The 26,311-nt window shown below is 46.7% G+C and overlaps 1 protein-coding gene across 4 annotated transcripts in view; it reads right to left on the minus strand.

Moving 5' to 3' along the window:
* scara3 (scavenger receptor class A, member 3) overlaps nt 1-26,311 on the minus strand; it is a 53,517-nt gene that overhangs the window by 11,650 nt on the left and 15,556 nt on the right. For 2 of the 4 annotated variants that reach the window (XM_078542250.1, XM_078542253.1), the window contains exons 3-5: nt 20,152-20,208; nt 4,726-4,875; nt 2,863-2,961 (exon numbers count right to left, since the gene is read on the minus strand). In XM_078542250.1, coding sequence (XP_078398376.1) covers nt 2,863-2,961; nt 4,726-4,875; nt 20,152-20,208 — 306 coding nt within the window. The remainder of the gene's footprint in view (nt 1-2,862; nt 2,962-4,725; nt 4,876-20,151; nt 20,209-26,311) is intronic. The other 2 variants (XM_078542252.1, XM_078542251.1) reach the window with 2 other exon arrangements.

Below are 26,311 nucleotides of genomic sequence, written 5' to 3' on the forward strand. Positions count from 1 at the left end.
TACATGGCTTACTTTTTTATGTACAAAGTTACAGTCCTGAGAAATGTCCTTGGAGATTTCTACTATAGGATAAAGAAACACTTTAGCATAATGCTCTTTAATCAGGAAAATTAAAATTAGTCAACAAAAAAAAAAACAAAAATACCGCAAATGGGTAGAAAGACCTGGAAATCGATGCTGGATGGGGATCCTGATGTGATCTTGCCCTTTCCAGTTTTCCCTGGGGTGGCCTTGAAGATGAGCAGTTTACCCCTTGGGTCTGTCAGATAAGCAATTAAGAAGTTACGAGATTGAGATTGTTAAGAAACCAATTATGAGCTCCTCAGTCCTGAATCCTGGATTTTTCAAAAATGGAATCTGTTTCTTAACATGTTTCTTAACATGTCAGTGACTCGCCTGGGTCACTGAGGTGAGTGCAAAGTGGGAAGAGCTTCTTCGGTGAAACTGAGGAGCTGGCGAGCTGGGAAGATTTTGATCAGTGACACTGAAGAGCTCTGGCCATGGCCAGCTGAAAAGCTGCTGTTCAAAACACTTCTCCTCTGAAAGAGAGCTTTCACTGCTTGACAGGTGATTGCCAACTTCTTGGAAAGTACTTAATCTTTCTAGCACTTGACTTATGGCCTGCTGCAATTCTCTGCTGCCAACCTTCAACATGAAATGGGAGCAGCTTATGCAGCTTCACCTCCACCTCTATTGAGGGTCAAGAACAGAGGCCACGCCATTGCCAACAGTTCCAGCAGCAGCAGGGGCAACACCACCAGCAGCACCCGTTGCCTTCTCCTCAGCTGCATGCCCCTCCACAGGACAAGTGGGATGATCAGCAAAATTCAGCTGGGAGGAGGCGAGACTCCCAACATAAGAATTACAGGCAGAGGATCAGCTGTCTCTACATGTCTCGAGCACCAGGGCCTCAGGAGGCTTAGGCTCTCATGGCAGGTCGCTGCTAACATCTGCAGCCTCCTTAAACAAGACCTCTTTCCCAATGGACCAGGTGGTTATGCATTGCCAGTGGCTGAAAAGGTGCCTGTCACTGGAAGGCAATCCGAGCAACGCCCACCTCCCCTGAGTCTCTGCTTCCCGCCAAGTTGTGTGCTCTCTTCTTGTGCAAGGAGAGAAAGTTGAATGGTCATAATTGCTTGCATGGAGAGGAGGGAAGAACTCCATCTGTGGAGGGTGACTGTGAGCTATGGGTGTGAGAGGGCAATAGGCTGAGGATGAGTGTGAGTGTTGACTGCTCAGATGGGGATGTGAAATGACTGGAGAGAGGAGGATTCGTGCAGCTGCAAAGTATGTCGACCTGAGGCATCCTGTGCAGGAGAATATTGGGCAAGTTAGAGTGTTGGCACCTGAAAGTGTCATGCCACTCCCTTGTCATGTCCTGAGATCCTGGATGCTCTTGGTGCACTGTCTTGGTTGGAAGGAGCACACTTCTGCTGCTGACCTCCTCAGCCACTCCATGTGGAGTGGTTTGAGAGGTTGTCCTTTTCCTCCTGTCCTTAATTGGGAGAACTCACCTCATTACGGTCCCTCTGATCCCATAGCGGGACCTCAAGATAAGTCTGGGAAGTAACCAGTGTCTCCTCTCTATTCCTGTTGCTGCAACCTGAAAAATCAAGTGCTGGTGAGCTCTTCTTACCCATACCATGGTCCCTTTAACTAAGAATCTTCCTTTGAGAGAATGGATGTGTCATCCTACCTCCCTCTCTAAATTGTTGGGGAGCCTAAAGATGGGATGACCATTACTTTGCTCTAGCGAAGAACCACTACCATTCAGAGAGCTGGGTACCGATTTCAACATTGATACTGCCACTCCAGCGAGGGCTAAGTTAAAAGATTCTGCCCAATGTGTCAGGTCAATAACCTTTTGCCAGAACTGGCAAAAATTTAGAAGTATAACAGGCTTCAAGCAAGTACGGAAGCAGGGAGGGGGAGGAAAGCAGAAAAGAATAATTGGGAAGGTCTGTCATTGGGTGGAAGGCAGGAGAGATTAAAAGACAAAAGCAATGGTGGTGCAAAGCAAAAGGAACTCAATTTAGACGCTTTTTACTGGTGTTTCAGTTCGCCCTCACCATTTAATTAGCATTTTGATTGCCAACACTCATTTCTTGAAAATCATCAATCTTAGTTAGGCTGAAGGGCTGCTGATATGTGATATTGCAACAGCCATCATATTTCCCCCAGCCTCCTGACAACAATTTATCCACCTGTTATCTCAGTCGGGTACTATCCCCACAGATCCTCTTTAGCCCATTGCATCTGTATCTGTGATTCCTGGCAGATTTGCCCCTCCATATCCCTCTCGGCTTTCGTTCATGATCTGCCAGACTGTGAAACATTGACCAGGCTGGCATTCAGCAATTTTCTTTGGTTTTTCTTCTTGTTGTCCAGTAAGGGAGGGAAGTGAATGTTATTGGGAAGCATGGTTATTCCTGCATCTACTCAAAAAGTGAAATCACGCTTAGAACTACTGAATCAACATTGGCTTAACAGCTTTTGTCCTTATTTTCCACTGGGACATGTCCACAGTGCTGTTAGGGAGGGAGTTCCAGGATTTTGATACAGGAACAGTGAATGAATGACGATATATAACTCGGTGGGGAATTAACAGAATATTTGGCTGCCATTTGCTATTGTAAATGGTATGACTTTACAAATTCCATGCTTCAGAATCTCAATTTCATTCGAGTTTTTCCCCAAAACTTCTCACATCAACTGAGAAGCAGCCAAAGGCAAGTGCGATGGAAGCGGTACCCTAGTTCAAGGTAACATGGGGATGATCAAGCTCAGGTCGCCAGTGTAAATATATTGACATGCTGGAAATTAGGAGCAAGCCTGCTACAGAGTATAAACAGCATTACTCACCGAGCTCTTTAATGTTCATCTGAACGGAGCTAATCTTTGTATCATAGGATGATTGGGCCACATTGATATCTTCAGTTATGGAGTCAACCTTTCTGAACACTGTAATAATGCAAGATTTAGTTAGCAGTCTAACAATCACACACAAAATGAAAAACTCAATATTTCATTGGTTAATATTGCTTAGTAGTCAGTGTTGTTTATGGCTGAACCATAATCGATCAAACAAAAATATATTCCAGTCCCCTTCTCAATAGATGAAGGCACAAAGAGGTGCACCATTCAAGAAGGTTCAAAGTGGCATTAAGTTATCTCAGCCATGCAGCCAATGGTGTCAGTTTCCCCAGGCTGGGGAAGGGAAAAGATCACCTTGTGGACTTATTATAGAGAATTCTTTAGAGTAACAAACAGAATGAAGTTCCTCCTTCTGCTTTTAATATGGCTCAATAAGTTTTTAAATGGGCTTTCATCTCTAGAATAGTTAACAATATTTAAAATAGAAACAACTAACTGCCCACAGATTACAGATATATTTCAAAATTCAAAATGTTACTTCATAGCACATTGGAATATGTTGTATTGTTACGCATCTGGTTAATTGTACCAAATGGGTGTTAATTATGTTTTATTTGTACATTGGAATGTGAGCATCACCAGCTAGGCCAGCATTTATTGCCCATCCCTAATTGCCCTTGAGAAGGTGGTGGTGAGCTGCCTTCTTGAATCATTGGAGTCCATATTATGTAGGTACACCCACAGTGCTGTTAGGGAGGGAGTTCCAGGATCTTGATCCAGGAACAATGAATGAATGGCAATATTGCCCCAAGTTGGGATGGTATATGACTTGGTGGGGAATTAACAGAATATTTGGCTTCCATTTGCTATTGTAAATGGTGTGACTTTTACAAATTCCATGCTTCAAAATCTCAACTTCATTCGAGTTTTCCCCAAAAACTTCTCACATCAACTGAGAAGCAGCCAAAGGCAAGTGTGATGGAAGCGGTACCCTAGGTTCAAGGTAACATGGGGATGATCAAGCTCAGGTCGCCAGTGTAAAGTTTTCCTTTAGCAACCTTCACCTTTCTGGCAAAAATGCTCCATGCTGTAAGTGGGTGTTAGAATTATAATTTTTCACTCTGACTTTAGTCCAGCTCCTCCTGCATGGATGGGGACTGCTATTGTGATGAGATCTCATTATCTGATAATTGATCCAATTGTGAATGATAAATGGAAACAAAAGAATATAGCATACAAGAGAAGTGATATTAAGCTTATATAGAACCTTTGTTAGACCACACTTGGACTACTGTGAACAGTTCTGGTTTCACCATTGTTAAAAGACTGATGGGTGCTGGAGAAGATACAAAAAGTATTTACTACAATGTTACCAAAACTAAGAAATTGTATCTATCAGAAAAGTTATATGTATCAAGAAAGGGGAAGACTGAGGGGTGATCTGATAGAAGTCTTCAAGATTATGAAAGAGCTAGAAAAGGTAGACATAGAAAAGAGGTTTCCACTTGTGGCTAAGACCATAACAATGGGCCATAAATAAAAGATAGTCACTAATAAATCCAATAGAGAATTCAGAATAAGATTTTTTACCCAGCGAATAGTTGGAACGTGGAATTCACTGCCACAGGAAGTAATTAAGGCAACTAGCATAGACACATTCAAGTAGAAGCTGGATAAGTACATGAGACAAAAAGAAATAGAAGGATATGTTGATGGAATGGTGAAGAGGGGTAGAAGGAGGCTTGTGTAGAGATATAATACCAGCATGGACCTCTTGGGCTGAATGGCTGGTTTCTGTGCTGTAAATGCATTGTTAACTTTGTGTCTGAGAAAATAACAGAAGCACCTTACCTACAGACGCCAGCACAGCAACAGCTATGATGAGACAACTAAAGAATATGTACAGCACTTTCACAGCCAGACTCAATAACCACGCAGTTTGGCATCTACAACAGCCAGGCCTTGAAGTCCTCTCTGCTTCATTTGAAAACAAAATTATGTCTGTAAGTTAAGGTGAAAAATATATCTATGTATTATTAAAATTACATCATTACATGTAGTGTATGCACTTTTGTAAAATTTTGTTTAAAATAGTAATTTTGTTTAAAACATGAATAACCGATTATACTTTTCTTTTAATGCAATTTAAAGAATCTTTATTTGAAAAGTGACTTTCCAAACTCTTGTTTTATTGGGGAAGAGGCAGGAGTTTTTAATGATGAGTAGATGATGTTCAATCCGTTGTTGGTTTCAAAGACTCTCAAGATTCTCAAGTCAGAGTTAAGAGTCATAAGTGAAATACATTTGCATAGTCCCACAGAACAAAATTACTTTAGGTCACATTGAATATAAATTATAAACAGTACATTTTAGCTGATCTTCCCAAACAAGGAGATGGATTTTGAGGCAGAAATAGGACAGTAACACTCCAAAAATGGTACAAATGACTTATCATCCCATCCGGACATTCCTGCCACAATATTCTGTTGGGTTTACCACTTGGTGTATGGAACATCCAACTACATCAGGCTGTAGATCTGTTTATAAAAACAAATCAGGGTCCTATGCTACACATGTGTGTGTAATTTAGCTGCCAGGTTCCCCTAAAGCGACTCCAAAGAATGCGCTTACAACGCTTGGGGTTAAAACAATTAAAGGACCTGCCTTAAGGTTGGCGGGCAGACCGGGAGCCCCAGCGGGGAATAGAAAAAACATGAAACCTCATCCACTGGCGGGATGAGGTTTGATGTAGGGATTTAAAAAGCTCAATAAAGTTTTAATGAAATTTATTAACATGTCCCATCTTGTGTGACATTGTCACGAGGGGAACATGTTAAGGATTTTCTTTTTCTATTTTTAATGTTTATACAACTGTCAGCGATCTCCCTGAGGCAGCACTTTGCCTCAGGGAGATGTGCGCTCTTTCATGCGCATGCGCGAAAGAGTGCACTCTCGCATTTGGGGAATCCCCGCCCCGCCTGCACAGGGAGCGCATAGCGCTTCCCGCCGGGTGTCACGTTGGACGGGCCTTAATTGGCCCGCCCACTTAAAATGGGGGCGGGGCCCGCTTCTCCAGCGGGGATCGGCTCCCTGCCTGTCGGTGATTGGGTCGGGCCCGCCTGCCCGACAGGCAGAAAATTCTGCCCAAAGTATTTAATATCAGCACAGAAAAAATATTGGAGAAACTTAAGGAACTAACAGCCAACAAATTCCCAGGACTTTATCACCTACGTCCTAAGTTCTAAAAAAGGTTGTTGCAGGGTTGCACTGGTTATGATTTCCCAAAATTCCTTAGATTCTAGAACAGTCTCAGTGAATTGGAAGCCAGCAAACGTAACACCGCTATTCAAGAAAGGAGGGAGAGAGAAAACAGTTAAGGCTAGATAGCCTGACATCAGTCGTTGGGAACATGCTGGAATCTATTATTAATGAAGTGTTAACAATGCACTGCGGAATTTTACGACAGTGGGACTTTTCAGTCCTGCCGAAGTCAATGGAGTTTGGAATGGCATTTTACTGCCCTGTATCCGCCACGACGGAGCCTTAAAATTCTGGCCATAGTACAATCAGGCAAAGTCAGCATGGTTTTACATAGGCAAAACTGTGTTTGACAAATTTATTAGAGCTTTATGAAGATGCACCATAACTAGTAGGGTAGATAAAGGGGAACCACGGGGATTTCTAACAGAATTCAATAAGGTGCCACACAAAAGGTTAATAGGCATGATAAGGGCTCATAGACTTGGAGGTAACATACTAGCATGGATGGAGAGCTGGCTAACGGACAAGAAGCAAACAGTAGGGATAAACTGGGCATTTTCAAGTCAGCAGGCTTGATTAGTGGAGTGCCGTAAGGATCAGGGCTGCCTCAGCTATTCATAATCTTTATGAATGACTTAGATGAAGGCACAGAGAGTAATGTATCTGAGTTTGCAGATGATACAAAGTTAGGTGGGAATGTTAGCTGTGAAGAGGACACAAAAAGGTTGAAAAGAGATATAGGCCTGAATTTTTGCTCCTGAGGCAGGAACACAGAGTCAGGAAAATTCCCAGCTCCTCAAACCCAACTCAGGAGAAAATGCCCTGGACAGTTGAATTTTTATTCCATAGTCGGGGAAGGAGAGGCAGATGTTTATTGGAGTCAAACCCACCACTCCCAGAGTTCAGAGGCAACCACAAGGGCTGTCAGGAGCAGAGGCGGGCTGTGTGTAAGGTCCACCTTAGTGGCTTGGGATTCTGTCCAAGCTGTAAAAAAGAAAACCCAATAAAACCAAGTAGAGCCCTCACACCTCACACCCCTTCACTCCCCACGTACTCATCATTCCTCATCCATGCCTACTTATGCCACCTCATGCCCCTCACCCACTCCCTTGCCCCCTCATCTCCTCCATGCCAACCTATGCTCAACTCACCCCCATGGCCCTTTATAGGCCCTATGTCAAATTATTTAAAAAACTCATTCATAAAAACCCATTCAGGACATTTGAATTGCTTTTACATAATGTCTTATAAAAACATTTCATTCAACTACATAATCCCCTATAAAAACAAACATTTTATTCAAGTGCTTAATCCTCAATAAAAATGAGCATTTGTATTCATAACCCCAAATCATATACTTCTTAACCATTTGGAACTGTCAGCCAAACTGTGAACTGACAGGCACTCCAGTGTGATAATGATAGTTTGGGAAATCAATCACACAGCACAAATTGTATAATGATAACCCTCAGGCTTATGTCAACAGAGTGAAATAACAAGAGCTTCTTTTTTTTAAAAAACATCTAAAGACCTGGAGATTTAAATGCCTTGACAACTTGACAGTTCCAATGAGTTTGTCCACCTTTTGTGCACACTCACATCTACTTTTAACAATCCCAAAAGGTACCTTACCTCTTCCAAAGGGTATCTTATCGTTCCCATAGGTGTTCTAGACCAATCCAAAAGGGTATCCTACTTCTCAAAAATGGTGCACTACCTCTCCAAAGAACTCAGGCAGCTTTACACCTTCTTCTGAAAGGTCTAAAGCCCACAAGTTGTGTTTTGGACGTCCCAGTTACAAAAATTGGGTCTCACTAAAGGCAGCTGCACTTTAAGATGTGCAGCTAGCTCTGTGAACCATGGATGTGCAAACTACAACCTGATCCCGTTCCTCCCCTGATGAAAATGGTGGGCACAAATTTGGCTAAGCCAGGGACCCTCTCCATCTTAACAAAAATTTCAGCCCATAACAGGTTAAGCGAATGGGCAACGAGGTGACAGATGGAGAATGGTGTGGGGATGTGTGAAGTTAGTAAGAATAGAAAAACAGAATTTTTAAAAAAAGTTGTGAAACTTTTAAATGTTGATGTTCAGAACTTATAATTTCAATTGATGTTCTGAGAGATTTGCGCACACTCGTACAAACATCCAAGTACAGCAAGCAATTAGGAGCACAAATGGCTTGTTGGGCTTTATTGCAGGGCAGTTGGAGTACAGTACAGGAATAAGAAAATCTTGCTACAACTGTACAGAGCTTTGGTAAGACCACGCCTGCAATAATATGTGCAGCTTTGGTCTCCATATCTAAGGAAGGACATACTTGCATTGGAGGCTATACAGGAAAAGTTCTCTTGTTGGTTCATGGGATGAGGGTTGTCCAATGATAAGAGGCTGAGTAAATTGGGCCTATGCTTTGGTGTTTAGAAAAATGAGAGGCGATCTCATTGAAACACACAAGATTCTGAAGGGGCTTGAAAAGGTAGACATTGAGAGGTTGTTTCCCCTGGCTGGGGTATCTAGAACACAGGGGCACAACTTCATCATAAGGGGTTACGGTCATTTACAACTGAGATGAGGAGAAATTTCATCCTTAGAGAATTGTGAATCTTTGGAATTGTCCGTCCCAAAAGGTTGTGGTTGCTCCATCCCTGAGTATATTCAAGACTGAGATCAATAGATTTTTGATCTTTCTGGGAATGAAGGGATAAGAGGAGAGGACAGGAAGTAGAATTGAGGTAGGTCAGCCGTGATCATATTAGATGGTGGAGCACGCTTGAGGGGCCGAATGGTCTATTCCTACTCCTCTTTCTTATCTTAGTATGGCAGAAATGTGCATTGAGTTAATGTTCTCCCCACTTTAAGTATGATGCATTTCATTCTTCCTGCCAAAGTGGACAAGTTCACATTTTCTCACATTACATTCCATCTGCCAAATTTTTGCCCACTCATTTAACCTATACATATTCCTTGCAGGCACCTTATTTCCTCTTCACAACTTACTTTCCTCCCTATCTTTGTGTCATCAGAAAATTTAGTAACCATACATTCAATCCTGCCATTCAAATCATTAATATAGATTGTAAAAAGTTGAGGCCCCAGCACTGATCCCTGTGGCACTCCATTCATTACATCTTGCCAACCCGAAAATGACTCATTTATGCCTACTCTGTTTCCTGTTAGCTAACTAATCCTCTATCCATGCTAATATATTATCCCTTCATGAATTCTTATTTTGTGTAGTAACCTTTGATGTGGCACCTTGTCAAATGCCTTCTGGAAATCTATGTACACCACACTTCTAGAACTATTTGGTAGTTCAATTGGCAATTTTGACTTCATACGTATACATATCTTTATAAATATTTACATTTGTTAGTATCTTATGCAACATTGCAGATAATGAGGGACTTCCATGAACCATTTATCGAACTACAATAAAAAGACCATGGAAAGAACACTGATGAATGTTTACATAATGCACCAACTATTCTTTCGGAAGTATGGTGTGTGTAGATTTCCAGAAGGCAATTGGCAAGGTGCCACATCAAAGGTTACTACACAAAATAAGAGTTCATGAACGGGATAACATATTAGCATGGATAGAGGATTAGTTAGCTAACAGGAAACAGAGGGAAAAATTTTCCTCCTGTCGGGTGGTGGGGTGGGGGGTTGGGCAGGGGTGGGCGCCGCCATTTTATGTGGGCGGGCCTTAATGACGCTCACCTGGAAGCGCTGAGCGCTCCCTGTGTGTGCGGGGGGTGGGGTGGATTCCCTGAGTCGGGGCCAGCGAAAGAGCGCAGAAATCACACAGAGCTGCCTCAGGGAGATCAGTTTGATATTTAAAAACTGAAGTAAAGTAATTAAGAACTCCAGAAGCCAGCAGAGACATCGGGGTGAAGGGGAAACTTCTCCACAGAATCAGATGCAGCCATGATTGAGGGCTTTCATCCTTGCCACCCTCTCATTGGGGCATGGAGCCTCTGGCTCCTAAGACACTTTGGCCTGCCGCCGAAAGGTCGCCTCCAATGAGCTGCCAGTGGGAATGTTACAGTGATACCGTAAAATTGGCCCTAACTGGAGCCTTAACCACCTGAATTGGCTGGCCAGCTTTCAGGGAGGGAGATGTGACGATGTGCTGGATCTGACAAGGGAGAGATTTCTAATTAAAGGGACCATGACAAGGGTTGCAAGGATGCAACAGCATGTGGATTTTTGAGGTTGCAACAACCACAGGAATGGGGAGGAGACCTGGGAAGGCTGCTCCATAGGTCTCTCACTCTTACCTGGGGGTCCTGCTGTGACATCTGAGCAGTTTCACTGAGGCGAGTTCTCCCAAGGATGAGAGGAAGAGGAGAACCTCTCCAACCAAGCAAGCATGGATGGAAGTGGCCCAGGAAGCCAGCAGCAGAAGAGCACTCCCTCTAACCTGAAGACCATGTACCAAGAGTATTCAGGACCTCAGGAGGGCATGACAGGTGAGTGGCATAACACTTTCAGATGCCAAGCCCACACTCTGACCTGCCCAGCATTCTCCTTCATAGCAATCCTCTTGTAGCTCCACTCATTCCTCTCTTTCTAAGCACTTCACATGCCCATCTGAACAGCAAACTTTCTCCCCCACCCTCAGTCTATTGGCCTCTTGCACCCATTCCTCATAGCCACCCTCCACAATGGAGTCCGTCCTTCCTGTCCACACAAGTCATCACCAACACTCACACCTCTCCTTGCACGAGGAGAGCATGCAGCTTGGCAAGAGGCAGAGACCCAGAGGGTGTTGGGCATTTGGGGCAGTGGGGGGTGTGCAAAGTTGCCCTCCAGTGGCAGGCACTTTGTCAGCTATTGGCAATGCATGCTCACCTGCTCTACATGGAAGGAGGTCTTGTTCCAGGAGGCTGCTGGTGTCACCAGTGACCTGCTGTGACAACCTGAGCCTCCTGACGCTCAGACATATCAAGAGCGCTGATCCTCTACCTGTAGACCCTGTGTTGGGAGTGTCACCAACTTCCAGCTGGATCTTGGTCGCCAGCCCAACTGCCCTGATGAGGTGCGTGTGGCTGAGTCAAAGGCAGCTGGTGCTGCTGCTGGTGTCACTCCAGATGCTGCTGTTGGTGGTGATGTCGCTTCTCCTCTTGTCCCTCATCTGCAATAAAGGTCAGAATTATCCGCTTGCCGGTAGGGTGGGCCCGACCGCCATTTTCCGCGGGTGGGCCAATTAAGGCCCACCCAGCGGGTTAGCGACTCCCGTGGAGAACGGGAAAATAGTCGCGGGGGTGGGCGGCCTCAGACTGACGGTTCCAATGGGGAGTTGACAGTCTGTATAAAGAGTGGCCAGGCAGCCTGCTTGAAGCAGTGCATCATGGCCACTTGGGGAGAGAGAGGCAGCTGTCACAGGACAGGAGCAGGAGGAGGGGGGCAGGCTGCAGGAGAGGCCAGCAGGGGGCCACTGTGCCCCCCGATTTTCCGATGCCTGCCTTGCTGTCCTCCTCCAAGAGGTCTCCAACCATCGGCATGTGTTGTATCTGGAGGATGGGAGGAGGAGGGCCCCCCATGTCACCAGCCAGGCGTGGGAGGAGGTGGATGATGCTGTAAGTGCCCATGATGATGTGCGGCGCACTGGCACCCAGTGCTGCAAGAGATTCAATGATTTGCTGCGCTCTGGAAGGGTGAGTACCATGTTGGCCTTGGCCATTTGACCCAGAAGGCAGACTTAGCCTTTGAGCCCCCCCCTCCCCCCACGTCTTGCTGTCGTTACTGCATTGGGCATTTGGCATACACTGGGTGGGCAAGTGGGTACTGACCATGCTGACATCAGCCTTAGTGGTTGAGGAGAAGAAGGGTTCTCCCTGCAGCATATGTTGGTCTTTGTGGCATTTGAGTAGTCTGGGGGCAACCTGCAGGGGAGGCCACTGGACACATACTCAGAACTCCAACACATGTCATATTGATGGTAATGAGATAGTGCAAGGGGAGCCTCAAGGTGTCGTGGCCAAGAGCCATCTGCTGGCCTCAGCGCCGCACCTAGTTGCGACTCCTTGCCATGGGCACTAAGACCCGTGTGTTATTCAAAGTGACGGACGCTGAATGTGTCCAAGGTGGCCGTTGGGGGAGGGGGTTGGGACCAGCCGTAGTATCTTCTGGGGACTGATCACCAGTAGTGTGGACAGGAGCTGCTGGAGGCCTCAGATGGGCCACTGTGGTTGGGGTGCGGCGTGCGCGTGCAGAGTACATGAGCGATTAGCCCCAATAAATCCTTTTCTCTGTTCTGCAGGCAAAAAGCCAACACAATCTTCGGGAGCGCCAGAGGACTGGAGGTGGGCACGCCCTCCTCCAGCGCCTCACAATATTTAAGGAGCAGGCCATGGAGCTGGGCAGGAGGCAGGAGGCCAGGGTGGCCGGGGGCGGCGAGGCTGGGGTCCAGCGGCCAGGTATTTGAGGTCCACAGTCCCATCCACTCTGTCTGCACACCACCCAAACCACTGATGTTTGCTGCAATCGTTAATGCTGCAACACTGCTCATTCATAGACTCTGACGTGTGGGTCATACACAAAGGTCCCTCGTCTCCTCGAGGATTCACGTCTCCACCACCTTCCATAGTCACCTTATCCCATTTGTGACCACTATCACCATGGCCCAACATGCCATTGGATCGCTGCTGCACAGCCAAAGACTTATTGCATCTGAGGGGGTTTGGGACCTCCAGCACCCTTTCAGCCAGTGCGCCCCATATTACTCTGTCCAAAAGGTCCTCAGCACCTCAGCTGTCAACCTCATGGCACTCAACTTAGATAAATGCCACCACGTTACTCATCCCTGCGCCAAGGGGAAGTGTTGCCTTCTGCCCACCCGGTCTATGCCCCTCCTAACGGTATGAAGGTCAATAATGTGACCTCTCAATCTCCTGTGATCCACAGCAAATGTCGTAAATGTTTGCGATGTTTCCTCAGCCCCGCAACTATCCAGGCCAGCATGCATCCAGGTCAGGAACCTCTGCACTCTCCCCACTCCTATGGTACATAACATGCCATGTGGTATTCCTGAGGCCATCTGACCAGCCTGTCTGTATGCGTGTCTAATAGTTGGGGCTCCTCTTGACTCTTTTCCACCTCACCAATGTTCGTCTCCTTCGGGTCTTGAAGGGTGAACGACTTATGAGGCTGGAGGGAAGGGATGCAAGGTTTAGCTGAATGTACGCTAACTGATGCACTGTCCTTGTTGTTAATTTCAGCATCACCACCGCATGGCCACGCCCATAGACACCGCGGCCCCCCCTCCACACCTGAGGCCCAACACGTGCAACTTGCGGCACATTATTTCAGCCAGCCAGGCACCAGCATAGACACACACACCTTGATGGGGACTTTACCGTCGGCTAGTGTCCCGCGTGACAGTGGAGAGGGCACTTCACAATCGCTGGAGGAGATGGTAGAGTCAGAGAGTGCCGATGGCGCTAGCAGCTGGAGGGCTGCAGGGGACCAGGCACATGCTGAGTCGGGCAGTGATGACGTGCCTCTGGAGTTGTCACCAATGCAGCAGCTGCAGGACAAGCGGCGGGAATCGCGTTTGCATCTGGCAGGGTTGCATGAGGGAATGCTTCAGTTGCTCTCTGCGACGGAGGAGTCCAGGCAGAGTGCAAGTGAAGGCATGAACCTCAGGGCAGAGCTTCAGGCTTCCTCCACTGAGAGATTGGCGACTCTCATGGAGAGGGGGTTCAATCGGATTGAGAATCTTCTGATTGGGTTACGCTCTGACCTGGAAGCCCTCACAGCGGTAATGGCCACGGGTGGTCATTCCCAATGTGGGAGATGTTGCGGGCACCAAGCGTCGCCGCTCAGTGCCCATGCTTCTGTGGTGAGCAGGGAGGTCGAAAGGGACCTCACGTCGGCACAGCAGCTGCCTGTCGTCGCTGTGAGCTCCTCTGCCTCTGAGGGCAACAGCTCCTCCGCCCCTCTGCCAGTCAACGTTTCTTCCATTGAGGCTGCGACAACTGGGGAGGTGCCAGTTCTGGAACTGGCCACTCCCTTCCAGGCGGGGCCATCACAGGCTCCATGGGCCAGAGGACGCCCGCCAAGGTCATCGAGCCCAACAGGACAGCAGAGTCAGCAGGCTGTCTCACAAGCCACTCCGAGCGATGGGACGGCACCTAGACTTGGCACCCGGAAATGAAAACATAAGGCACCTTAGGCACTCTCCGGTTATGTCACTGGTGATTTTGTGTTGGCCTTAGAATAGGGAACAAAATTCTTCTTATTGCAATGAAGAAGTCTGTGTTGTTTTTTTGGACAAAATAAAGTCCACTTTTCTGACCATGGCTGAGGGTGTTTCCTTTGTGGTGCACTTTTCTTTTTCACAGACATATCATGAGTGTTTGAGTGGACAATGATGTTTCTGTACTAAGCTCTCAGTTGCAGCTGATCAGGTGGAAGATGTGGCACCTAAGTGCCACGTGTGGAAGTTTCAGGCAATGCTGTTCCTGCTGATCCATGTGTGTGGAGCTAGCTGAAGGTTCTTTGGATTAAACTGTCCTGGATGTCCCTGCCTCCCTGGTGTAATTGCGGGTCGGTGTGCTGTCCCTCATCATCACCCTGTGCTTCCTCATCCTCTGAGCCACTGCTGGATTCATCATGTGCAGCCTCATCCAGGGCGTCAAGGTCTTCATCGTCAACTGCATCCCCCCTTTCCAGCGCAAGACTGTGCAGGGTGCAGCAGACTACCACTATCACAGGGACGCGATCTGGGGGTTACTGGAGTGCGCCCCCTGAGCGGTCCAGGCATCGGAAACGCATCTTGAGAAGACCGATGGTTCTCTCCACCACAGCCCTTGTGGTGCCGTGGCTCCTATTGTACCGCTGCTCAGCTTCTGTTCTTGGATGGCGGAGAGGTGTCATGAGCCACCTTCTGAGGGGATAGCCCTGGTCACCCAGCAGCCAACCATCCAGCCGAGCCGGAGCACTGAAGAGCCCCGGCACCTGGGAGTGTCTGAGGATGTAGGCATCGTGGGAGTTGCCTGGGTTCCTTGCACAGATTTGTAGAATCTGCATCCTGTGATCACACACTATCTGCACGTTCATGGAGTGGAAGCCCTTCCTGTTGACGAAGGCACCGGGCTCAACTGCTGATGCCTTGATGGCCACATGTGTACAGTCTATTGCACCCTGGACACGGGGGAAGCCAGCAATGGCCGCGAAGCCTCTGGCTCGTTCTGTCTGACTTGCCTGGTCACAGCGGAAGTGGACGAAGGTCAATGCACGTCTGAACGGACCGTCTGTAACCTGCTTAAAACAAGCGTGTACAGCTGATCGGGAGACACCACAAAAATCACCCACCGAGCCCTGGAAGGAGCCAGAGGCATAGAGGTGAAGGGCAACTGTGAGCCTCAGAGTTGCTGGCATGGGGCGTCCACCCATACAGTTAGGGGAGATCTCAGGGCCAATCATCTGACAGATATAGTTGACTGTCTCCCTTGAGAGTCGGAGCTTCCTTTGGCACTGCACCTCAGTCATATTGAGGTAGCTGCTTCGCCGCCTGTATACCCTGGCAGCAGGATAGTGGCGTCTTCTGCGGCCTCTTGCACCTTGGACAACCTCTTGGCCCTGCGCCCCTTGTGCCTGCGCCTGGCCTCCCAAAGGTGGCTCCCCTGGAGGCTGATTGTTCTGTCCTGGCCTCCTCCTTATTCTATCCCTCCATTCCTCCTCAGAGGAGCTGCCTCTAGTGGAGATGTCAGAACCCATACCCCCAGGCTAAATGGAGGCCTCTAGAAAGCTGCAGGCCCGAGAAAGATAACTGTCTGCAGACTGGCTTCAATGTACACAAGAAGCTCTTAGAAATTGATGTGAACTGTTAACAACCAAACAGACAACTTTAAAACACTTTCTGCGATTAAAACTTCGTGGAAAACATGAACAACCCCTCTGAATCCACATAACCCGCCAGTGCATGACTTTTATTAAAAAATCTCCTACCCGCCTGCCCGTTAGTCCCGTGCGCCAACCCGAAGTTCGCACAGGCCCCTCAAAATCCTGGACACTTGGCAAGTTAAGGGTCTTAATGAAGCCTTTAATTAATGGTGGGCGAGGGCCTCGCTGCTGAGCGCACCCGCCGACTGAACTATCGCGATGCTGCGCGCTGACGTCGGGACGCTCGCGCGACATTTTAAGCGCTGGCGTGTGGGCTCCGCCACCCGCACATCAGCTGGAAAATTCTGCCCAATATATACATAAAAGACCCGGGCCAGGATTTTTAGGATGGCGGGGTTTCCCTTCCCACCATTCGCAGAATCAGCAGGGAACACATCCCTGCTGCCACTGCCTGCCCCGTAGCCATTTCACACTCCAACGGACATTGATTGGCTGGAGGAGGGACATCTGCCCATCAATCAGGAGGAAGTCCCGCCTTAATGAACTGCTGGCCAATCTGTTTGGCTAACAACTCTCTGGTCCCTACAGTGCCAGAAGCTGCAGTAGACAGGACCACGACCCGGGATTGCAGGAACAGGTACGTCTGGGGGGGTCTCAGGGCGGGGAGAGTAGAGGAGGCCTGGGGGTTGGACAGTGGGGATTGGGGTGTTGGCTGGGAGGCCGGGAGGGGTGAGGTGATGTCCTGAGGTTACCGGACTTTGGTGGTGGGGGGAGGGGGGGATACCAGCGGAGTACCCGATATTAAAATGGGGCTACTGATGGAGGTGCCGTCTCCCTTCCTGCCCGAGGGCTGAACGCAATTATTTTTGGGCTTCCCGCATACCCCGGAACTCTTCCTGCCAGCCTAAAGATTGAGGCTGAGCAGGTAACGGTCCTTAAGTGGTCAATAAATGGTCACTTAAGGGCCTCAACTGGGGTAAGGGCAGGCGGGCGGGCCGGGGAAGACCTAGTCCGTCCCAGTGTAAAATTGCAGAGGGGTCGGGGTGGGTGGGAACCCAGCGGGAAGCTCATCCGAGGAATTTTACACTTACCCTCCCACCTTCAAACCTGTCGGCGGGCCAGCGTAAAATTCTGCCACTGCTGCTTAGTCCCTGGGCCTTGGGTTTAAGTTCCACCTACGCTGATAAGGAGTGGCTCATTCTATTTTACCCTGCCATCGATAGCACTGGAACACTCTCAAAATGAAAGAAAGATGAGTTGGTGCGTTACACAGGGGCGGGAAATTTTAACCTTTCTTTTTAAAGGCAGTGCACATTTTTTTTTCCTTTCATTTGCCCGCAGACATTGGGAGATTACTTTAAAAAGAAAGCATTCCTCTCAAAGCTTCATTCTGCTATAAGGACAGTGCAGCAAGTCATTTTTGTCAAAAAAAAACACATGGCCAGATTAGAAAGAACAGCTGTTTTCAATTGTGTTAAAATGAACCCAGACATTAACGTATTCCTGAGTATAGTAATTAGTTTTCTGCATAAAGCAGCTTAACTTTGAGGAGCTGATGTTAACTTACAGAATAACACAATCTTGCATTGAGGGTCGATTTTGTTTTCAACACGGTCACCATATTTTAAATGTTTTCTGTGAGGTAAGGTTGTCTGGAAAATACATTTTGCAGTTTGGCAGGAACTGCTATGACTTTCACCCATTTCAGGTACTGGTGTTTTGTAGACACTGGTTATCTCAGCCAGTTTACTGTTGTTGTTGGAAGTAGGAACGGACTACCGTAAATTATGTCTTCCATGGTCTCATGAGTCAGTGAGAGCTCTTTGAAGACAGTTCTAAAAAAAAAAGCTTCCATCATAATTCGTCAAAATAAGGCCTATGCCTGAGTTAACCATTTCCCAGCCACAAATGGCAAACTTTATTTTCAATGTGAACTGACACATGGGGCTGGATTTCCCAGCAGACTCCAGGGACCCCGACATCGGGACCAAAAGGGGCTCTCGAGCCCACACTTGCTGACAGCAAGACCAGCAATGCAATCTTCTGGGAAGTGTCCTCCGAAATGGCTGCCTCCGCGCTCACTGTCCTACTAAGGAAAGAGGGTGGGCTCCTAATGAGCTCTAGCACCTCTGTAGCCCCATAGGGAAAGGTTGGCATTGCTAAGGCAGATCATGGATCGCGAGGGTGTCTCAACATGGAGGCAGCTTCGTTAACCAACAGAAAAGGGCTGTAATGAAGATTTCAAAGCCACTAGGGCCATCGGGATGGAGGGGAAACCCTTCTGCAGGACTGGATGCTGCCCTGACTGCAGTCTTTTATCATTGTGATTCCAACGCTGGAGTACGGAGTCTCTGCCTCCAGAAGCTCCAGGGACTGCCACAGGAAGGCCACCTCGAATGAGCTGGCAGCCTCAGCACACAGCAGGGGCCTCTCCGCCAGCGGGAAAGTTCCGGCGCTGCCACAAAATCATCCCTAATTGGAAATTTAACTACCCTAATTGGCAGTTAAATGGCTATGGAGCAGGCAGCTGATCCTGTTTCCAATATGAATCTGGGAACGTACTCCAGCAGCAGCAATGCATCGGGAGCCATCCCACATGGCTCTCCACTATTTCCCGCCCCCTCCCCCTCCCCCTCTAAGCTCGCCGTCATGGGCCTGGGAAAATCCAGCCCGCAGTCTTGGAGTTATTGTGGTTGAGAAATGTGTGGTGAAACGGGTATGTGACAAGAAAGTCCTTTCCAGTGATCTGAGCTGAATAAAATTGCTTCCATGAAATCTGAAGTGTATGAAATTATTCTTGCAAACTTCTAAGGAAGACAAAACAAATTTTGGAAAAGCGGCATTTACTTGATGTGGAGATAGTATGACAGGATCCAGTGAAAGGCACCAGGGAAATGCTTCAGTGTTCTAATTTATTTGTGATCTGGTTTTATTTCCAAAGGTCTGAAATGTAGCTGAACCAAAACTGCATTTGCAGCTGTGTCATGCAAGCCAAGATAATGCAAGCCCTAAAATAATAACTGTCCAGAAATGGCTGTGCACTATGCGCCCAAAATTCAGGGGAGAACAGTTTCTGGCCCTGAGGCTATAATTTGGCCAAGGAGCCTGATCTGCCAGGTTTCCACTCCATGGCAGAATGGTGTTAATGTTACTGGACGGGTAATCTAGACGTCCGGAGATGAGGTCAAATCCTACCATGGGCAGCTGGGGGAAATTTAAATTCAATTAATTTATAAATTTGGAATAAAATACTTTACTTATTAATAATGGTTATGAAACTACCGATTTGTTGCAAAAACCCATCTGGTTCACTAATATTCTTTAGGGAAGGAAAGCTGCCGTCCTTATCTGGTCTGGCCTACATGTGACCCCAGACCCACAGTAATGTGATTGTCTCCTAACTGCCCTCTGAAATGACCTAGCAAGTGATTGAGTTGTAGGCGGCTCAGCACCACGTGCTCAAGGGCACTTAGGGACAGGCAATAAATTCTGGTCTTGTCAGCAATGCTCACATCTCAAGAATGAATAATAAAAGAACTGCCATAAATTACAGTCAATGCGGGGAAGGAGGTGTTAGAGCAGCCACTGTTATATCCACAGTCAGCTTTGGGGACACATAGGGTGGCATGACTGAATTTACACTGCGGCTCTGCCCAGTTTGCTACCTGACAGATCTAGCGGGGCTTATACAGAGAGGAGATATAGGTCTAGGAATGAAGTGAAGAAATTAATCACAGAGGGATCTGTTACCTTTAAAATCCTGCTCCATAACTTCATGACAGGCCAAAACTAATACTTCACTATATTTCTTCTGCTCTTCCTGGGCATTGGGTCCTCCTCTCAGATTGGCAGAGACTGTTCCAATTTCCAACACCTCACCCGTCACCTCAGTGGCACCTATACAGGTGCTGACTGTCCATGTCATGTATATAAATGACTATGTCCCCGTGGTTTGGGATAGGGTCAATGGTTGGACAAAACAAGATGGAAGTGAAGCCCAGCTACATTCCCAGCTCCTTAAAAGGGTGAAGTAAAATTCTGATGCCAACAATTTAATTCAATTCTACTACTAAACAAACTTAAAATATGGATGGTACAATATAATTCTGTGAAATACATGGAAACAAGAATATATATATATAAAAAGAACTTTTTACAGACCACTTTGTTCACATCTGAAGGAATGCATCTCCTCTTCTTCTCCAGAGAAGTCGTCGTCTAAAATGAAAACATATCTATTTAATTAACAAATAAAAACAAAATACAGCAAATGCTGGAAATACTCAGCAGGTCTGGCAGCATCTGTGAGAAAGAGAAACAGAGTTAACGTTTCAGGGCAATGACCTTCCATCAGAACTCTGAGTTTTTTTTTCTGTTTTTATTTCAGTTTTCCAGCATCCGCGGAATTTTGCTTTTGTAAAGTTAGGATTAAAGCAAGTACAGAAGCAGGGAAAGGGGCAGGGGAGGACAAAAGGGCAGGTCTATGATCAGGTAAAAGGCAGGAGAAATTAAATGTCAAAAGGGATAATGGTGCAAGGCAAAAGGGGAATGGTAATGGCGCAAGTAAAAAAATACAAAAGATGTGTCTAGCCAAGCTGTAAATGGGGAGAGCAGAATCATTACCAACAGCTGCCATCCACAATAAAAGAGGCTAGAAATTATGGTCTGCAATTGTTAATTGGACTATTTAATTGAAACTGAATTGCTGGCACAAGAGCAAATTACTGCAGTTTCTGGAAATCTGAAATACAAACAGAAAATGCTGGAAATACTCAGCAGGTCTGGTGGTATCTGTGGAGAGAGAAACAAAGTTAATGGTTCAGGTCTTTAACCTTTCATCAGAACTGCAAAGAGTTAAGGAAAAATTTTCCCCCCGTTGGGGGGGGAAGTCGGGCGCTGTCTCAGGGCGATTGGCTCTGAATTAAAATTTGCAATAAAAATGATAGAAAAATTTCCCTGACATGTCCCCTCATGACACTGTCACATGAGTTGGGACGTGTCCATAACTTTAACTGAAACCTTTATTAAAATTTTAAATACCCTCATCCCACCCGTGGATAAGGTTTCATGCTTTTTCTGAAGCCCACCAGGGCTCCCGGCCTGCCCACCAACCTTAAGGTTGGACGGGCAGGTCCATTAATGATTTTAATTACTTTTTCAATGGCCTCAATAGGCTGTTGACAGGTTTGTGGGCGTGCAGCTGACTTGGTTGCGCCCCCACCGACCTGAAAATTGAAATTAAGCGGGGTGACGTCAGGAGTTCCACCTGGCGTCATCCCGCGTCATTTTAGGCATCGGCGAGTGGGCCCCGCCCCCGCTGGCCAACTGGAAGATCCTGCCCTTAGAAATGCAATAGGTTTTGAGCAAGTGAAAGAGGTGGAGTGGAAAGAAGAACAAAAGGGAAGATCTGTTATAGGGTACGGGGCAGGAGACATTAAATGATTAAAGGTTTCATGGTGCAAAACCAAAGTCAGTGGGAATGGGACAAGTAAAGAAATAAAAAATGTGGCTCGAGGAGCTGTGCATAGTAGGGCAGCTGCCGTCCAAATGCAAAGAAAAGGCAATAAGAGAGAAGCGAGGAAAAAACACATGAAACAAAATGAAGGCAAAGGTTATGATGTAAAATTGTTGAGCTCAATGTTGAGTCCAGAATGCTGTAGAGTGCCAAGCCAAAAGACAAGGCGTGGTTCCTTGATCTTGCGTTAAGCTTCATTGGGAAACTGTGGCAGGCCAAGGACAGAAAGGTCAGAGTGGGAGCAAGGTGGAGAACTGAAAGAACAGGCAACTGGAAGACCGAGGTTACACTTACAGACTGCATGGCGGTTTTCCGCAAAGAAGTCACCCAGTAAATCACTGTTTCACCTGGAAGAAGTGTTTGGGGCCGTGGGCAGTGAGAAAGGAGGAGGTAAAAGGGCAGGTACTGCATCTCCAGTGTTTGCATGGAAACATGCCATAGGAAAGGGAAGGTCTATTTGGGGTGCCAGAATGTCATGGAGGAAGCTGTCCCTTAGAAATGCTGAAAGGTGAAGAGAGAGGAAGGTGTGTTTGGTGATGGCATCACATTGGATGTGGCAGAAATAGCGAGGATGATCCATTAAATATGAAGGCTGGTGAAGTGAAAGGGAAGGACAAGGGCAATCATATTATGGTTCTGGGAGGATGGGAAAGGAAGGAGAGCAGAAGTGCATGAAGTAGAATGGACAAGGTCGAGGGCCCTGTGGGCCCCATGGTGGGGGAGAGTCTTCGACTGAGGAAAAAGGAAGACATAGCTGAAGCACTGGTATGGAAGGTGTCATCGTATGAACAGATGCAACGGAGAAACTAGTAGTAGGGAACAGAGTCATAGGGCAAAATTGTTAGCTCAGCGGGCAGGCTCGCACCCGACCCACTCAAGAGTAAAATGACGCACACTGACATCGGGCGAGTGTCCCCATGTCAATGCTCAGTTGCGCGATGTTTCATTCGGCGGGCGCATTGCCGATTCCGGCCGACAATTAAAAGGCCTGTTAAGGCCATTAAAGGGTCAAATAAATGGAATTTTTCGCTGCCCGTCCAACCTTACAGTTGATGGGCAGGCAAAAAGGTCAAGCGGCCTTTGCAATTTTTAAGGAAACCTCATCCACGGGCAGTATGAGGTTTCCTAAAGCAAATGAAAACAAAATAACAAATGTAAAATTTAATTAATAACATGTCCGTACTCATGTGACAGTCACATGATTTGACATGTTTTATCACATTACCTATTTCTTTTTTTTTTAAACTCTTCCTCTCCTGCAGCCAGCTCTGTGCCTCAGGGAGATTACGAGGCACTCACTCACGCATATGCGCGAAATCGTGCTCGCCCTGCTCGCACTCCCTCCCCCGCCCGCACAGGCAGCGCCAAGCGCTGCCACTCGTGTTTCACGCTGGGCGGGCTTTAATTGGCCCACCAGCGTGAAATTGCCTTCCGACCTCAATCGTGGGCGGCGGACAGCTTCAAGACTGCCCCTGCCCGTGAAATTCTGCCCATAGAGTTGTACAGCACAGGAACAGTCCCTGCAGCTCATCGTATCCGTGCTAGCCATCAAGCACCTGTCTTCTAATCCCATTTTCCAGCAGTTGGCCCATAGCCCTGTACGCTATGGCATTTCAAGTACTCATCTAAATACTTCCTAAATGATGTGAGGGTTCCTGCCTCTACCACCTCCTCAGGCAGTCAGTTCCAGATTCTAACCACCCTCTGGGTGAAAATTGTTTTCCTCAAATCCCCGCTAAACCTCCTGCCTTACCTTAAATCTATGCCCGCTGGTTAATGATAACATCTCCACTTGGGGGACAAGTTTCTTCCTATCTACCTATCTCTGCCCCTCATAATTTTGTATATCTCTGTCAGGTTCCCCCTCAGCCTTCTCTGCTCTAAGGAAAACAACCCTAGCCTATCTAGTCTCTCTTCATAGCTGCAACGCTCCAGTCCAGGCAACATCCTGGTGAATCTCCTCTGCACCCTCTCCAGTGCAATCACATCCTTCCTATAGATAAAAGCAAAATACTGTGGATGCAGGAAATCTGAAACAAAAACAGAAAATTCTGGAAAACCTCAGCAGGTCTGACAGTATCTGTGGAGAGAGAAGCAGAGTTGACGTTTCGAGTACATATGACTCAGACTCACTGAGTTTTTCCAGCATTTTCTATTTTTGTTTCACATCCTTCCTATAGTGTAGCGACCAGAACTATACACAGTACTCCAACTGTGGCCTAACTAGTGTTTTATACAGCTCCAACATAACCTCCTGCTCTTATATTCTATGCCTCAGCTAATAAAGGCAAGAATCCCATATGCCTTCTTAACCACCTTATCTACCTGTGCTGCTGCCTTCGGGGATCTATGGACATGTACACCAAGGTTCCTCTGATCTTCTGTACATCCTAGGGTCCTACCATTCATTGTGTATTCCCTTGCCGTCCTTAGAAGTGGGATGTGAGGAAGTGTAGTTGAGATAGCTGTGGGAGTCAGTGAGCTTATAGTGGATCTTGGTTGATAGCCTATTCCCAGAAATGGAGACAAAGAAATCAAGTAAATCAAATAACGGGACGGAAGGAAAGGGCTGGAGATGAACCATGTGCAGGTTAGAGAAAGGTGAAAACTGAAAGCAAAGTTAATCAAATTTTCCAATTCAGAGCGAGAGCACAAAATGGTGTTGATACAATCATCAATGTACCATAAAACGAGGTGAGGGAAGGGACTAGAGTAGGATTGGAACAGAATGTTCCACATTTCTTACAAAAAGGCAGGCATAGTGAGGACCCATGCAAGTTGCATAGCAACACTTTTTATTTGGAGGAAGTGAATGGAATTGTTCAATGTGAGAACAAGTTCAGCCAAGTGGAGCAAGGTGGTGCTGGATAGGAAGTGGTTGGGCCTCTGAGAGGGATAGAAGTCTCACCTTAAACCATTTAATGCTGCTCCCAGTGTTAAATTACTGTGGGCCAGCCATCAAGGTCATTGGCTGCTCCCCACTGGCTTTTTAACTGTGTGTACCATGGTGCCCACAAAACCCAGCCCCTAGTGTCTAGGTGTGGAAGACAAATGTCTACCATTGGACTCGCTGAACCCCATGGTTAGGGCCTTTTGGTTGCTTTCCTAAAATAGCAATTTGACAGTCTTCAGCCTGTTCTCTGCCCTGACATCTCTCCAAAGAAGAAAAGGGACTTACTTACGCACAAGGACTGCTGCATGTCCGTTCGCGATTATTGGAATCATGGAGGGGTGGGTATCTATCAAAATGGGAGACTGGCTGACAAAGGAACAAGAGAGTAAAATGGAGGGGCCAGGAATGCTCCCCAATTTCTAATCTGAATGACTGTCCCTTGCCAGCACCCACTGCTGGAGCAGGCAGTTCCATCTTCCTCATGCAACAGACAAATCTGGAACATGCTAATATGCATGGAGGCATTAGAGTTTCTGAGGCATTAGAAATTCCTGTACTAAACCATAACATTAATTTTTCACACTTTAATCACTGCTTTCCTGCACGAGTCTGGTGTGTAACTTAATAATGGAAATTTTGTATGTAATGGTTCAACTTTGCAAACTGATAATCAACATTTGAAAATCTTGAATGCAACTCCCTGCCTCACATTTTGCATGTGTGATCTGGTACAAACCAGATTTAAAATTGCTGCAGCAGGAGTGGCTGAAAATAGTTTTGTTTCACTGGTGGTAGAGCACCATCTCAGAATGATGTGGAAGCATTTTGTTTCCATTCAGGAGGTCACAGAATTCAATGGGCTACCGGCATCATTTATTAGGGGAGGAAGCAAAGGAGAAGATAGTGTGTGATATAGGTATGTCTCCAAGTCCCTTTTTGAGTTACCGGAATTCTCAGAGGAGCAATGCTTAATGGGGCTACAGTTCAGCAGGATGACAATAGATGATATATCTCCTTTAAGAAAACATGCAGACACATCCAATGGCACCATAAGAACATAAGAAATAGAAGCAGGAGTAGGCCATTTGGCCCCTCGGGCCTGCTCTGCCACTCAATAAGATCATGGTTGTTCTGATCGTGGCCTTAACTCCACTTTTCTGTCTTCTCCCCATAACCCTTGACTCCTTTGTAGATCAAAAATCCATCTAACTCAGCCTTAAATATATTGAATGACCCAGCCTCCACTGCTCTCTGGAATTCCAATGACTAACCTCCCTTTGAGAGAAGAAATTCCTCCTTATATCCATCATAATAGGAGACCCCCTTATTTTTAAACTATGCTCCCTAGTTCTAGATTCCCCCACAAGAGGAAACATCATCTGGAAGTCTACCCTGTCAAGCTCCCTCAGAATACTACGTTTGAAGAAGATCAACTCTCATTTTTCTAAACTCCAATGAGTATAGGCCCAACCTGCTCAACCTTTCCTCATAAAACAAATCCCTTCATCCCAGAAATCAACCTAGTGAACCTTGTCTGAACTGTTTCCAATGCAAGTATATCCCTCCTTAAATAAGATGACTTAAACTGTACACAGTATTATAGGTATGGTCTCACCAACGCCCTGTGCAGTTATAACAAGACTTCCCTCCTTTCATACTCCATCCCCCTTTCAATAAAGGCCATCATTCTGCTTGCTTTCCTAATTATTTGCTCTACCTGCATGCTGACTTCTTTTGATTCATGTGCAAGGACACCCAGATCCCTTTGTACTGCAACATTCAGTAGTCTCTCTCCATTCAAATAATATGCTGCTTGTCTACACTTTCTGCCAAAGTGGGAAACTTACATTTCCCATATTATACTCCATTTGCCAAACTTTTCCCCACTCACTTAACCTATCTATATCCCTTTG

The sequence above is a fragment of the Cetorhinus maximus genome, chromosome 5 (assembly GCF_964194155.1).
Source record: "Cetorhinus maximus chromosome 5, sCetMax3.hap1.1, whole genome shotgun sequence".
NCBI classification, from domain to species: Eukaryota; Metazoa; Chordata; class Chondrichthyes; order Lamniformes; family Cetorhinidae; genus Cetorhinus; species Cetorhinus maximus.